Raw genomic sequence first — 16,043 nt, 5'->3', positions numbered from 1 at the left:
GTGAATTCAACTGGAAATCTGAAAGGTAAACCACTTACTCAGGTTCAAAAGTGAACACTTGTGCGACAAGGAGTTGGTCATCTAACAGATAGACAAATCACCTCATATGCTAACAAACTAAAGCTTTACAATGTTTGGAAAGTGTTGGCCCTTATGAGGTTTTGATGATGATGTTAATGATTGAGAAAACTTTTGGTTAATAAGGGTTTTCTAGTGTTGTGATGTTTGTAGGATAAGTAAACTCTAGGAGTTGAAGTGAGGACTGAAAACAGAGGAACTCTGAGAAGACCAAGGATGACAAGTAAAGGCAGATAAAGAGTTCCAGAAAGAAATTCTCTGAATTAAGCTGGATGGAACTACAATGTGTTCCTTGATAGGGACATACTAAGTTCCAGTGTAATGCTGGAATCTCAAGAATCAAGGATCAATGTAGAGCTCGAGATATCAACTGAAAAGGATGAACTTCAAACTTAGGTTGTATTAAAGATAAGTTTGTTTTCTAGGTTGATGTAAATATATAACTTGTTAATATGCATGAGACTTATTAGAAATCAGATAAAGCTTGGCAAGCTAATTAATTCGTAAAAGATAATCTTGATTTTGTGAAAAAGTAATTAATTGATTTAATCTTTTATAATCCGGTTTACTTGGTTTTGTCCTTTTCATTTAAACCTTTATCTTTTGTGAAAACGAATTTGACTAAAAAGGTTTTCCTAAACTCGAGATTCAGTTTACTTTGATTTCGGTTTTAAGTGATAAGTTTAGATTTATTTCTAGCTTATCTTTTTATCAAAACTCTACTTTGTAAGTTGACAGCCACTATAAATAGATAAGTTGTACTTGGTAGCAAAGTGAGAGTTTTAAGAGTGAAAACTACATAGTGCTTAAGAGTAAGTTTGCCAAAAAGGTTAAAGCTTTATCATTTTGATTTTCGGGTTTCATGTGTAGCTTTCCATTTATATGTTAGAGTGAGTCTTTGTGTTGTAATTGGTTTTTGGGTTGTGTGTGTGAATTCTTGATAATTCACGTTTGAGTCGAAGAGTTTGAAAGTCTCTAAAATTCGTGTGGTAGCTGTGAGTGCACAGTGAGTGAGCTTCTACTGTGAAGCTGAGTGTAGGCACTCCGGGAGTGTTGAGTGAACTTAAGTGGGACTTAGGTTGGGTAGGATAGGATCCTATCAGGTAGCAAGTAGTCCACTGAGGAACTTGTGAGAAAGGTCTATGTTTAATAGGTTGTAACTAGGAGTTTCCCTATTATATATAGTGAAGTTTGTGTGAAAATCTCGAGAAGGGTCAAGGTTTTACTTTCAGTTAGGCCCTGGAAGGTTTTCTCGTAAAACTTGTTGTGTTCTTTAAGTTCCTTTTATGCTTTGTCTTTATATTCCGCAAAAGATTGACCTAATTAGAACCTACTACAATTTACCCCCCTCTCGTAGTAGTTCATCTAAACTAACAGAAAGCAATTTTGGAGTAAGGGGAAGGGAGGAAGGAAAGGAAAGGAGAGAGAGAGAGTGTGTGAGCTTCCTTTTCGCTCCAAAATCTTGCCAATATTGGAAGGATTTGGCTTATTATAAAGTAAGGAAAAGGATTTTCAATTCACTCTCATTCCCTCCTTCCATATATCCTCCCTTTCTCTTCCCTTTCTTTCCCTCCATTTCTCTAGTAGTCTCTAATGTGGCCAAAAGAAGCTCAAGATCTTTTAATGCAAGAAGAAACTTGAAATGTTGTCAAGAAAACAATAACAGTAAACAAGATTAGTTGGATCAATTGTAAAGAAGTTTGCTGATATAAACAGATAAACTAATAAAGTTGAGAGTACCTGTAGACTATCAAATAAACCCTTATTGTGACAGCCTCAAGGATGTTTTGCATCACCCTCAAGATCTGAGAGGAAGAGGTCATTTCTTTGAATTAGATACGCCTTGAAGTATGTATCAAAGTGATGAAAATTCCCCTAAAAATACAGGAATAGGTAAGTTGAGGCAAGCATCATACACAAATGTAAAAACATCATTAATGATGAGCAAGCCCCAGTTGATCTTTTTGATCAACGAGACTTGTTAATCTAATGACACATTTGGTAATATTGGTGAACAATAAATGTTGCCAGCACATTAGTTATCATAGTCATCTGCCAAGTCAGTATGAATGCAAATTAACTGTAGCCTACCGTCACAACATCATCTGTTAACCTGGTAGAAGACGTTAGTTGTTTTGGGTTATTATATTTTATTAATTACTTGGTTGTGTGAATTTATGAAGGGTTGAATTTACCTCATTTGTTCCAAGTATACTGTGAATATGGTGTTGATCATATCTGCTTTCCTTTTCTAGAGATAAAAAAAATTAAAAAAAAAATCGTATTTCTTGAACTGGTCATCTTCGAGTTGGGTTGCTTTAAGGATCTCGTCGTTTGTTGATCTGAGATTTATGAGACATCTACGAAACCAAAAAAATCCCTCAATCTGCAATTGGAGAATTATGAGACATTTACGAAGCCCAAATATATAGGGGCTTTTCTTGCCTAAGTCATGTGAGTCGGTCGATGTATTCTCCAGCCATAGTTATAGATCACCGACATGATTTTGGTGGTCGTCTGGTTGTGTTGCGGGCTGTAGCGTGAGAGGAGAGAGAATAGGAAGAAGCAGCACTTGGGAATATATAAGTGCTACATACTTCACTTCGTATTAGTTTGAGATAATTGTTGCCAGCTAATAATAATATTTTTCATAAATTAAAAAAAAAAAAACTTTAAATATTACTACCTACTGCTCTCCCAGTTCCCACAGTCCTACTCTCCTATGTGAAAGCTAATATTTCTTTTTAATTTTTTTTTCTGCAACGCATACATTAATAATTTGACTTTATTATTATTTTTTTCATTATAGTTTTTATTTGTATTTTTTCATACTCCTCCGTTTCAAAATGATGTTCCTATTTACGTAAGTCGATGCAAGTTTTTATCCATCTTTGGCCGTAAATATTTTTAATGTCACACTAGCAAAAATTATACACCTTCTATGTTCTAATAAGTGCTACATTTAAGGTGTGTTCTATTCACCTAATTTTTACTAATATGAACTTATCTGGACTTACTGATCTAATCTAAACATACTGAACTTATTAGAACTTATTTTAGTTATAAATTGAACTTGGGTAGCATTGATTAACCCTTATCACAACTTATATTAACTTATCTAATTTATTTTTCTTGAACTTATCTTATCTGAACTTATTAACCCTGATCTGAACTTATCTAAACTTATTTTTCCTAAAATAAGTGAAAATAAGGTAAACAAAACATGGCCTTAGTAAATGCAATCGTGTTTTAATAAGTGTTACATTTCCTTCTTTGACACAAACCTACATTTTAATATTATATCTCTCTCCTCCTATGATCCCCACCCAAATCCACTACCACTATACCTCACTATCTTTCTTTTACAATTTTTTTAATACTCTAACTACCTCACTTACCTCTTATTTTATTTAAGTCAATTAAATTGTCTAAAATTATGTGTCAGTGAAAGTGTAACAATGTACTCACCAAGACGAATCAAATTAGATAGTACTCCGTAACAATGTACTCACCAAAACGAATCAAATTAGATCCTATATGACTATATTTGTTCTTATAGATTGAGATAAATTTAGAAAATTCTCTCTTATTTTTTAAAAGTGAAAGATTCTAAACATGAACATCATTGTAGAACAGAAGGAGCATTTAAGAAATGGGAGGAGAAAGTGCATGAATTACATTTTAAAAAAATGTGAAAAATACAATATATACAAAAGTTAAAGAGAAAAAGTGGAAAAAAGAACAAGCTACTCGATATCGACTCGGTCAAAACTGGACCCGTTACAGCTCAAATCAATACGTTTACGAGTGGATTAGACCCACCCCAAAATCGAACTCGTCGGATAAACTCGGATTGTATGTACGTGACAAATAATATGAACATAAAAAACACCATAAAACAAGTAATACCGAAACCAAACTAATATACGGAGTATAGTGTTTTTAACTTTCATATGATTCAATTAGCTTTATTGAATTCATTTGACTTTCATTACCTTTGTTTGAAAGTGTTTGACTTTCATTTGATTATTTTAGTTTTCTTTAATGTATTTCACTTTCATTTGATTTAGTTAGCTTTTTTGAATGCATTTGACGTTCATTTAATTTTGTTTGCATGTGTTTGACTTAGCTTACATTTGATTCAAGTAACTTTTGTAGAAGGAAAATTTCACATTTGCTACCAGCGAAACCACCTAGCTTCACATTTACTACCAGTTTAATTTTTTATTTTATATTACTACCACACAAAATCACATAATTTCAATTTTTCTACCACTAAACACTTTCCGTTACAATTTCCGTTAGTGAGATCAACCACCCTCACTGCCACCCCTCCCTCCTTGGACACCCTCACTACCTCCCCGTTTGCCACCTTCGACCCACCATGATTTTTTTTTTAAAACCCAACAACCTCCCTACCCCCTGTCGGCGCCGGTGACAACCCACCACCTTCCCTTATCCCCTCCTCGCTGCCCCCCATCCTTAAACACCAGCCCCGACACCACCCTTCCCCCACCCAAAACAGCCACCCCCAACCCTTAAACACCAGCCCCGACACCACCCCAACCTGAATCGAGCCAGAAACGACCGATTTCCCCCACCCCAACCTGAATCGAGCTGGAAACGAAACCCTAAATTCGTTTTGGGTGGTTTTGGGGTGGTGGTTTACGGTTAGAGAAGGTCGAAAACGGTAAGGGAAAGGGAGGGGGGTCGATTTCGGTGGGGGGAACGGGGTTGGGGGGCGGATTTCGGTGGGAGAAAGGGGAAAGGGGTGGTTTTGGTTCAGGCTGGGGGTCGGGGCAGCGAGAACGTGGAAAGGGAAGAGGGGTTCGCATTGGCTGCGTAGGGGTGGGGGAAAGGGAAGGGGGTGGGTTCGCACCGGCGCCGGCCGTCGGCGGGGGGGGGGGGGGGAGGGAAGGGGTGGCAGTTGAGGGGAGGGGTGGCAGGGGAGGGGGGAAGGTGGTTTTTATTTTTTTAATTTTTTTTAATAAACTTAACGGAAATCCTAACGTATTCCGTTAAGTGGTAGTGATTTTAAAATACTCTGATTTAGGTGGTAGCAATATAAAATAAAAAATTAAAGGGGTAGCAAATGTGAATTAGGATCATTTCCCTGGTAACAAATGTGAAATTTTCCTTTGTAGAATTCATTTAACTTTTATTTGAGTTGATTACCTTTGTTTGAAAGTGTTTTGACTTTCATTTGATTATTTTAGTTTTATTTATCGTAATTTACTTTTATTTGATTTAATTAGCTTTGTTGAATGCATTTGGCGTTCATTTGATTTATATAGCTTTTGTAGAATTCATTTGACTTTCATTTGATTTAATAAACTTTATTTGAATGTGTTTGAATTTCATATATGTTTGAATTTGTTTTTTTCTACATTTTTTACTTTAATTTTATTCAATTATCTTTGTTTCAATATGTGTGACTTCCTATTAATTCAATTAGCTTTGTTGAATGAATTAGACTTTCATGTAATTCTATTAGATTTGTTTAATACATTTCACTTTCTTTTGATTTAATTAGCTTTGTTTGAATATGTTTGACTTTAATTTTTCTAGGACTGTTTGACTTTAATAAATTTAATTCTTTTAGCTTTGTTGAATGAATTTAACTTTCATTTAATTCATGCAGTTATTAGTTTTGTTGAATACAATTGACTTTCTTTTTATTCAACTAGCTTTATTTGAATGTGATTTACATTTGATTCAATTTTTTTTTTTTTTAAATTCATTTGATTGCTATTTGTTCAATGAGCCTTATTTGAATGTGTTTGACTTACATTTGATTCAATTTGTTTATTTACATTTGATTCAATTTATTTATTCAACTGATCGAATTTGACTTTAATTTGATTCAATTATTTTTGTTTGAATGTGTTTGTTTATTCAAGTGAGTTTGACTTTAATTTGATTTAATTATTTTTGTTTGAATGTGCTTGTTTATTCAAGTGAGTTTGATTTTAATTTGATTCAATTATTTTTGTTTAAATGTGTTTGTTTATTCAAGTGATTTTGACTTTAATTTGATTCAATAATTTTTGTTTGAATGTGTTTGACTTTTTATTGATTTAATTAGCTTTGTTGAATGAATTTGACTTTCATTTAAGTCAATTTGATTTGTTGGATGCATTTGACTTTCATTTTATTCAATGTGTTTTGTTTGAATGTGATGAGTTTCCTTATGTATGTTCAACTAGTTTTTGCCCTGTGCAAATGCACGGATTATAATAAGACTTGAAAATAATAGAAGCAATTAAAATGGATTTAGTTTAAATGAACTGACTTATATATACCATTTATTTTTATTTGAAATTTGAATCATTTAATGTCTATCCTTAAAACTCTCTTGTTAGATACACATTGCTTAAAATAATTTTTATAAATTATTGTAAGTTCTTATTCATTAAAAAAAAAAATCACGTTATTTTTTAAGAAAAAGAAAAAGAGGAAAAAAAAAATCGGGTGGGAAATTTTTTTTAATGTAAATGCAACACGTATACTTTTGGAGATACATATGGTGATTACTTTAGTATATAATATAGAAGATTAGTCTTTCATTTGATTCATTTAGAATTCATTTGAATTTAAATAGATTTAACACGCTTTGTTCGAATGTGTTTCAACTTCAATTTAATTAATAGCTTTGTTTGAAATTAAAGTGTCTTTATTTCAATTTATATCAATTACATTTGTTTGATGGTTTTCGCTTTTAATTTATTCAATTATCTTTGTTTCAATATTGTGTTTATTTTTTATTTTTTATTTTTATTTTTTACTTTTTTTGGTGATGATATTTTCGGTACTTTTTATTTTAAATGACCCTAAATAAAAAATTTATTCTAATCAGAAAATCTTGCGTGGACCTGGTTCACAATAATATTATTGTGGACCTAAGGTTTATTCACACGTAACTGGCATTATATTTAATATAGTGACCCTTATTTTTAACATAGTATCCTTATTTTTAACATAGTAACCTTTTTTAAAAATTTGAGTGACCTTTAATGTTATTATAAACTTAGAGTACGACATTGTGTTGAATAGTGACCTAATTTTAACATTGTGATCTTTACTATTCATATTGACCATTATATTAAAATTTTCATTAAAAAAATTAACCTTTTATAGCTTTTATAATGTCACACTAACTTTTATTTCAACATAATAACCTTTATTTTAATATAGTGACCTATTTTTTTTATTAATAAAACAATCATATTGTCTCTAATGTTAATGGTCCACAATAAATTAGTGTGAACCAGGTCCATTTAAGAATTTGTACCAATAGTAACCGTATTTCATTTAATACTCAATTTTTTTAAAAATAGTTAATTAAAATTAACTATAGCTTCCTTTTTCTTTAATTAATAAAAAAAGAAAGAAAAACACTTCAATAAATAACTGCCACCAACCAGTCACCCACACCACCACCTCCATCAGTCAGCCAACCTTTTCCCCTCCCCCTTCGCTGTCGGCCTCCGGCACAGCTTCCCCGCCAGCGACCCCAAATCGTCGGAGCATCGCTGCCCATAGCTCCAAAAAACTCAACTATCTTTCACCAATCTCCATTGAAACAGGAAAAGTTTGAGCAACTCATCAATGGTGGATTCACTGGAACGGAGTCAGGGGGGTTCTGGGCGCGTGGTGGTCGAGATCGGAGAGTTCTGGTCGCAAGATGGTCAAGGTAAAAGGGTTATGGGCACGCGATGGTCCGGGTTTGGATTAAGGTCGGGTCTGGTGGTGGCTGAGTGACGGTGACGGTGGAAGTTGTGGAGCTGTTAGCTGGGTTAGTTGGTGGTGGTGGTGGTAGTGATTCTTAATTGAACTACTTCATATTAACAACTTACAAATTCGTGTTGCATGTTATGTTGGAGTTTTTACAATTCTAGTAATGCAAATCGGAGATTTACCAAGTGAGTGTGCGAGGAGTTAACGAGGGAGTGATATATGCAATCTAAAGATCTAGCGAAGGAGCTATAGCTCTAGCAAGGATAGATAGCTTCGGCAAGGCCGAGCTATAGCTCAGGTAAGAGAGAGCTATAGCTCGCTGCTGCTCGTGGTCGCTGCAAGGCTGAGCTATAGCTCAGGTAAGAGAGAGCTATAGCTCGCTGCTGCTCGTGGTCGCTGCAAGGCTGAGCTATAGCTCGGATACAAGAGAGCTATAGCTCGCTGGCCATTTGCTTGCGACAGGGGCGAGCGAGAGCTCGAGCGATAGCTCGCTGCCGTAGTTGTTCACTGCTAGGCCGAGCGATAGCTCGCTCGACTGCGAGCGAGAGCTCAGTCGATCAGTTTGCTTTTGGGCGGTGGGATTGCGTGGGCTAAAAGACCTAATTTCTTGGCTTGTTCTTTACTCCATTATATTCATATAAATACCCTCATACCCCAAAATCAATAGACGTTAATTTCATTATTGAAAATACCCTAAACACACAAACACAAACCTATCCTTTGAGATCTGAACAGTTCTTGAGTAATTCCACGCTTTGGGTTCGGGTACACGAATTACGAAGGAGAGTTGCGTTAAACTTGGGGGGCGTGCGTCATCAGGAAACCTGTACCGGTGGTGGCGTATTTCGCTTCTAAGGCAGTGGATTATGTTCCATGGCGCAACTGTGAGTTTGAGATCAAGTATTTTTCCTTTTCATCTTCATTGTTTGTCATTGGAATCGACAGGTATTTTACCAACAGTTGAATTCACCAAATCAATTAAGGTTGAAAATGTCGAAGGAGAGAGACAAGGATGTTTGGTGGTTGATGTAGAGTTAACTTACAGCCAAGACATGGCGTTAAATCAAGGTTTAAAGCCGTTTGTGAGGTTTGCTGAGTAGTCAACTTATACGTGGCTACTTGTACACGTCACGAGCGGGAAGTTACAATTCTGTCCTCCATTAAACTGGTTGAAATACCTATAGAGCCCCTAGATTAACATCTTATAGCAATCAATGAGACTAATCTGAATTTGCCGATTTATGATCCTTTAATTGGGATTGTGCCTTGTACCCCAAGGGATTCGGATTTTATATATTATTAGAGTCGGTTTGGTTATATTTATGTTAATATTGTATTTATGTTAAGTTTATCTTGTTGGGAGTTTTAGGCAAGTTAGGTTTCCTATTGTATTGTGTATATATATATATATGTGATTATTATCAATGCAAAGGCTAAGCCGTTTTCTCCAATATTTCTTGAGTTTAACATATATATCCTTCCAAATTTTTATACTAGTCTGTTTTTAGAATCACTGTATTATTTCTGTGATGGGTTTATTTGAAGCAAAATTAGGTGATGTTCGATTTTTTCAACTTATGTTCTCATATGATTGTCCTACGATAAGGATAGATAATGGCTCCACACGGCGTGGGTTGTTCATCCTCAATTTGCCATCGTCATCGTCATCTGGTTTTGGTAGTCCTGTGTATGTATTTTTCAAATTGTCAGCCCTTTTCAAAAAAGACTTTTTTAATTTAGCCAAACAAGTCTTTTCTAAAATTCAAGGGTTGAGTTGTACCTCTAAACAGTTACTTGCTCAACAAATCACGGATTATTTCAAGAGCTCCTTCGATTTTTGTAGGCGTCGTGACTACGATGAAGCGAGGCCTATTTTTGTACTCGATATTAATTTAATCGAACAACAACAAGTACACGAACATGATGATTATTATGATGATGATTGTTATGTTAACGATTATGATGATGACGATGGAAATCAATCACTTGATGTTTATTATCGGGATGGTCACTTTAGTGAACTTTATCTTCCTCAACTAAAATTAGACAAACTAGATGTTGATATTCTGACCCCGTTGTATATCGATGTATTTCGAGATGGTCACTTAAATTTTGCCGAAAAGCATTTACAGTTTATGCTTCCATTAATTTTCGAAAAGATCTGTCCTACAATAGTCATGGAAGCGGGTGATAATGATACATGCTCGATTTGCCTCGATGCGATGTCGGAAGGGGTGGATGTCGTAAGGTTGGTTCGTTGCAACCATGTATTTCATCGCCATTGCATCTTCAAGTGGCTATCAACCAACCAGTCATGCCCCTATTGTCGAGCCTCCACTTCAACAGTAGCTTTTCTTTAGTAATCTTACAACAATATGCGTTTTTTTAATTTTAATTTTATTCTTATTCATGTATTTAATTATGTAATGTAAACTTATTTGATTTTATCTTAACATATAATAGACATGCTATTGAGAACCCCGTTTTTAATGGTTGCTCATTCATCATATACATCTTTTTTTTAAAAAAATACTATAATAGTGGTAACAATGACTATTATAAGTGTATAGTCGTAGAATATTCTCTATTCTACAATCTACACTGACTTTTTTTGTTTGAAAGGGGGCGGTGTATTTAATTAATTACAAAGATCGTCCAATGGTACATATGGGGAAATCTCATTAGTCATTAGAAACTTGATTCACCCAACATTGTTCAACTCTACAAGGAACTATCTTAGCGAGATGATGGGCAACAAAATTCCCATCTCTCTTCACATGAGACCAAAAAACCTGAAACAAAGCTATTACAAGACGAGACAATGTCTTCCAGAACGCTATCAACCATCGAAAGATTAAAAGAGCACTTCTGCAGCTTTAAAACCATCAGTTGCAAGACCGATTCCAGGATGATATTGCTGAACCCAAATTCCTTCGCCTTCCTGATCCCAAAAAGAGTAGCCCTGCACTCTGCTACCAGAGGTTCCAAGCTAGCCTGAACCCTCCTGACCGCAGCAAACATAACAGCCTCAAAGCTGTCACGCGCCACAGCACTCACACTAATCCACCATCCTCCCGAGTTGAGGCATCCATGTTAATCTTAACCATAAGTGGGGTCGACTAACATGAACCAAATTTGATATTGAAATAAATTAGGTTGGTGCAATGTACTCTTTTCTTATGCTGTTCCCAATCTTGTTCACACCCAAGTAACTACTCATTAGGCCAATTTTTCAACACATTCAAATTATCTATCCACAAACTTTTAACCAAATTCAGCCATAACAATATGAACCTCAAACTAATTCTTTCACCAGTATTCACACATAGTCAACTGTTAGTTCCACAATCCCCTAAAATTGAGTTCTAATCCCAATAATTCCAAGCATATATATATATAGCCAATTAAAAATGAATTTCAGAGAGCCAGAAATCATACTCTTTTTCTGCAATCACAAGAATTAACAACACCGAATCTCTTCTGAAAGAAAAAACAATACTCGTAGCAAACAAGCAATTGACTTTACCCCACCAAAATGCAAAGCCAATCAAACCCAGAAACATCAGCACAGGAAGGAGCACCAGATTGACGGCCGGCAGCCCTAACCGGAGGCGACGATGGAGGAGAATGGACCTCCCAAGATCCCCTCATTCTCATTCCATTTTGATGCATTATTGGTCACTACTCACTAGAGTAACAACAACACGTTTTGGAAATATTGAGCTTGTAAATCAAAATTTACAAATTAATTAATAATGCTCAATTTTATATTCTAATTAATAATGTTGCATTATAGATAATGTTAATTAACATATAGAGTGGAAATTAAAAGGTATATTGGTTAATTAACATATTTATTAGTAGCAATTGGAATTTCAGTTTATTTTGCTGTTATTAAAAATTCCATTTAATATTTATGTAGTCCCTAAAAAAAATTTAAAAAAAAAAAATCCCTAATGTTCGGTACAGTGAGCATCAAAGCTCCCTAATGTTTGGTTCAGTCATCAAAGTAACCACCAAAAGTGGTGGTAGTGGGACCAAAACCAAACTTTTCTAACGTTAGGGACTAAAATCAAACTTTTGGCAAACGTTAGGACCTATTTTATACTTTACCTCAAAATTTCTAAGTTCCTTCATCCCCATGAAAAATAAGAAATAAGCATGCAGATAACGGACAGAGGGAGTAATAGTTTTCAATTTTTCATGCTTGAACATAAGCTTAATTCCCTTTCTAACTCGTCATCAGCCGATATGCATTTCTTTACACCGATCGTCTTTGAATTTAGATAAAGAAAGAGAAGATTTGAGGAGAGAAAGTATAAGATGAAGAAAGAGTCTTGAATTGAAACAAGAATATATACAATATGAATTTTGAAATGCTACCTAAAATATTCGATTACAGGTTATTACTTGTTTGAGATTTTTTTTTTTTTTTAATTATCTACTGCGTGCATAGTGTCACCCCTAGTAGAAATTCTTAATCTACCACTGGATTGAGGTCACAATTTTGAATCATAGGATCAAATTAGAATTTATTTAATCAAGATTATATTCATAGGAGGTTGTGAGCGACTAGCCGACCCCAACAACGAACTACTGCGTACTTGTTTTGTTTCATTGAGAATTTGCCGTCATGTCCAAAATCTGTCCAACAAGTTTCCAAACTTGTACTACTTTGTAGTACACCCTTTTCTTAGATCAGCCAATTTCTGTACTAACTACTACTTCCTCCGTTACACATTATGTGTAACAAATCTTGTTGCACGTTTTTCAAGACAAAATTTGTTAATAGGTGATTAACAAAGTAAAGGGTTTGTGATTAAGGGTAGGAGAGAGAAAAGGGAAAAATTAATCAACCACCACTACCACCCACCAGCAGCAACATCCACCACGCCCACCACCTACCAACAGCAACATCCACCACCACCCACATCTACCCACACCCCGAAACCACCACCACCTCATCCCATAATCACCAACCACCACCACCCCATCTCGTCTCATCACCATAACCACCCAAAACCCACTCCAGACAACTCGCATCAACACCCCAACTCGTAACCCAGTCACCACCGCCAAGATTCGAAACCCCAACCCACCCAAATCACAGCCACAACCAAGATCTGAAACCCCTCCATAACCACCGAAAACCAACCTTAACCAATTCGCAGCCACAACCCCGAAAACCAAGATTCGGTGACGACTTTGACGAGGAGGAAAATAGGGCTACTGATTCGATCGGTGGTTTATGAGAAGAAAAAAGAAAGAGAAGCGGCTTTTGGGTTCGGTGTGGCTGGTCGGAAATTTTCTGGGAATTTCAGGGCGGCAGCGATGGAGTGGGAGTTCGAGGTTATGGGTGGCCGGCTGGGTGGGGGATTTCGGCATGGAGGTGGGCTGGGGTCATGGCAGTGAGAGAAGAGAGTGAAAAGTAGCTGTGGTTGTGGTGGTGATGGTTGCTGTGGTGGTGGTTTTGGTAGAGGTGAGAGAACACTTGGTGATGATGGCGGTGGATAGGTTGTGAGGGAGGAGAGAGATTAAGATTAGGGATTTAATCATAAATGAATTAATTTAGTTTAATATAATAATAACATATAATCTTATTAATTTAATGTGTGTTATTGAACTTAAGTAAGGGCATATGGGTCATTTTACACAAAAATATTTACTATAAATGAAAATTTTTACTTTGTTGTACATAATGTGTAACTTCTGTTTTTGGTTATTGTTGCACATAGTGCGTTCGGAGGAAGTACGAAATGTTCTACATTATCTACTTCAATGTCTACTCCATACTTGTATGTTGTACTCCCTCCATTTTTAAATATTTGCTCCACTTTTAATTTACGGCTGTTTTTAAATACTTGCTCTATTTCCTTATTTTGGAAAGCTTTTACAATATTTAATTAATTTCTCTCACCTAGTGGACCCAATATATATTCCCTCTCCTCCAATTCTCTCCAATGCTTTTGCTTTCTACAATTTTATATTCTTCCACCAACCCACACTACCTCTATATGTTATTTCTTTCTCCAATTTCTCCTAAAACTTCACGCATGGAGAAATGGAGCAAGTATTTAAAAACGGAGGGAGTATTATTGTATATTTGTACGAGTAGTTCATGCACGAGTGTCGTGTTAGTGCGTTTCGTGTTTAAGTGGACTATGTTTAAAATGGATTGTGCTAAAATAAAATAAAAATATTTCAGCCATAACAACAACATCCAACACAATGTATATACTTCTTTGGTGTACTTGTGTCGTGTTAGCGTGTCTCGTGCTTAAGCGGACAATGCCTAGAATGAGTTGAAAAAAATACTAATCATGTTGTGTTGGGCTCATGTTGATATTTCATAAATAGAGAGCACATCCCAGCAATATGAGTATACGACACATAAAAAATAACCGGGCAATACTACATATTGGGTCGACGTGCTCTTGTAGAGTTCATGCCAATTTTAAACATGCACGGTCCATGGCCCACTGGCTAGCCTATCATGTCAAGCCGGACTTATGACAGGCTCGTATCAAGTCGGGCCATTTTCATGGAGTGCCTAACTAATCCTCATGCCAGCTCAGTCGTTTCCATCTCTAGGTGCACGACGGACTAAAAGTTACATATGCTAGCAATGTATCAACACTGAAATCCGATAGGAATTCGTGAATTGAGATAGTTACATTCATGAATTCATCCAAAAGAATATATGGAATATATGTATATACGAGTACATGTAAACACGTTATAAGACAAACTAGCATACATTTTGTTGCATATATATGTACAAGAGAGAATGTATAGTACATGTTCTATTTTCACAATGAAAAACAATTTTTCCTTTGCTTAATAATAAAAAGTTTAACTGAAGGAGCAGATTTAGGAGATAAAGAAACTCCCTCCCATTTTCTATGGAAAGATGGCCTAGGTAGATTTTCAGGTACAATAGTTTCCAATGAATTAATGTTCCATGGTGGGCACATTCTTTTGTCACTCCATCTTGTAACACTTCTTTTCTTATCGTTCTTTGGTACGAGTATATGAGATTCGATTTCAAGTTCACTAGCCATCCAATAATTTCCGCCGTCGTTGCTTAAAATATCTCCTACTTCTAGACCAATTACTATGGTTGTTGCAATTGCCATCAACTTTTGGCTCCTCCATGATGACTTATTCTCATTACCTTTCCTAATCAAAAAATCAATCAATACAATAAATCTTAGTCATGGTTTAAAAAATAATTCGCTTTCAACAAGGGTATTTTAGTAAAGTTATTTATTAAATATTTTTAAAAAATTCATTTCGTACAATTTAAAATAATGAGAGTGGATCCAACGGTCCACCCGTAGCTTGCTAATCAATTAATCATTTCTTAGAGCTTAACAAATGATATATGTAGCCCAAAACCCGAGTTTCAAATCCTATATCGGCTATATGTCTAGGCAAAACTCGGGTTTTGGGCTAAACTTAGCAATAAAACGATTCAAAATTGATATAATTACCTTGGAGCATACGAGAAATATTTCTTTGAAGGCGAAGATGATGATGAAGTATGATCAAGGGGTGAACTTGGAGGCAATGGATTGTGGCAGCAATACGTTGATAAATTCATCTTACTTTTCTCTCAATTTTGTAAGCCTTCTGAAGTTTTGATCAACTATGTACGAACTTTGTTGTATTTATAGGAAAGTGAAAGGTACTGCAAGGAATGTGGTTGTACTTCTATTTGGAAGTATAGTACTTACAAGCAAGAGGATGTTTATGAGTGATCCAATAATTTTGGGCTTCATTAAGTATTAAATAAAATACTACAAAAAGAGAGAGGACCCAATGGTCCAAACTAAATATGGAAATGGGTCAAATTCAGGCTCAACACATCCTATCATGAAAAAAACACGGCACGATACATTATTACGGAGTATTATTTAGTTTAATTATTTCTTTCTAATTTTTTGAGTCCCAACAAACACCACTTACTCAATTTTTTACTTAATTTAATTTACCGTCTTAAAATTTAATAGCTATTAAAATGACACTTTTAAAAAACAAAGAAAGTATTACAACTTTTAAAAGGTATTTGTTTAGAGAGATAAAAAGAGGAGGGTAGGGATAAGAGGAAAGGGATTTAATATTCTTTTGTTTGTTTAGAGGGATGGGGATAACTAAGGGGGTGGGGATATGGATAAAAATGCAAGTTATCCCTTCAAAATAATAACTAGGATTAGGATGAGGTGGTA

General features: G+C 35.3%; 1 protein-coding gene across 1 annotated transcript; it reads right to left on the bottom strand.

The window, feature by feature from the left end:
* Nucleotides 1–14,551: 14,551 nt before the first annotated feature.
* Nucleotides 14,552–15,467, bottom strand: LOC145584773 (protein CHLOROPLAST VESICULATION-like). Its single transcript, XM_081641567.1, has 2 exons — nucleotides 15,309–15,467; nucleotides 14,552–14,994 (listed from the first exon to the last, which is right to left on the bottom strand). Exons 1-2 carry the CDS (start codon nucleotides 15,416–15,418, stop codon nucleotides 14,625–14,627), a joined length of 480 nt encoding a protein of 159 aa, XP_081497693.1. The 5' UTR covers nucleotides 15,419–15,467; the 3' UTR covers nucleotides 14,552–14,624.
* Nucleotides 15,468–16,043: the final 576 nt, after the last annotated feature.

Source organism: Chenopodium album, chromosome 16 (genome assembly GCF_948465745.1).
Source record: "Chenopodium album chromosome 16, dcCheAlbu1.1, whole genome shotgun sequence".
Classification (NCBI taxonomy): domain Eukaryota; kingdom Viridiplantae; phylum Streptophyta; class Magnoliopsida; order Caryophyllales; family Amaranthaceae; genus Chenopodium; species Chenopodium album.
Note: the sequence above shows the minus strand (reverse complement) of the source record. Positions and strands in the feature narration are given on the sequence as shown.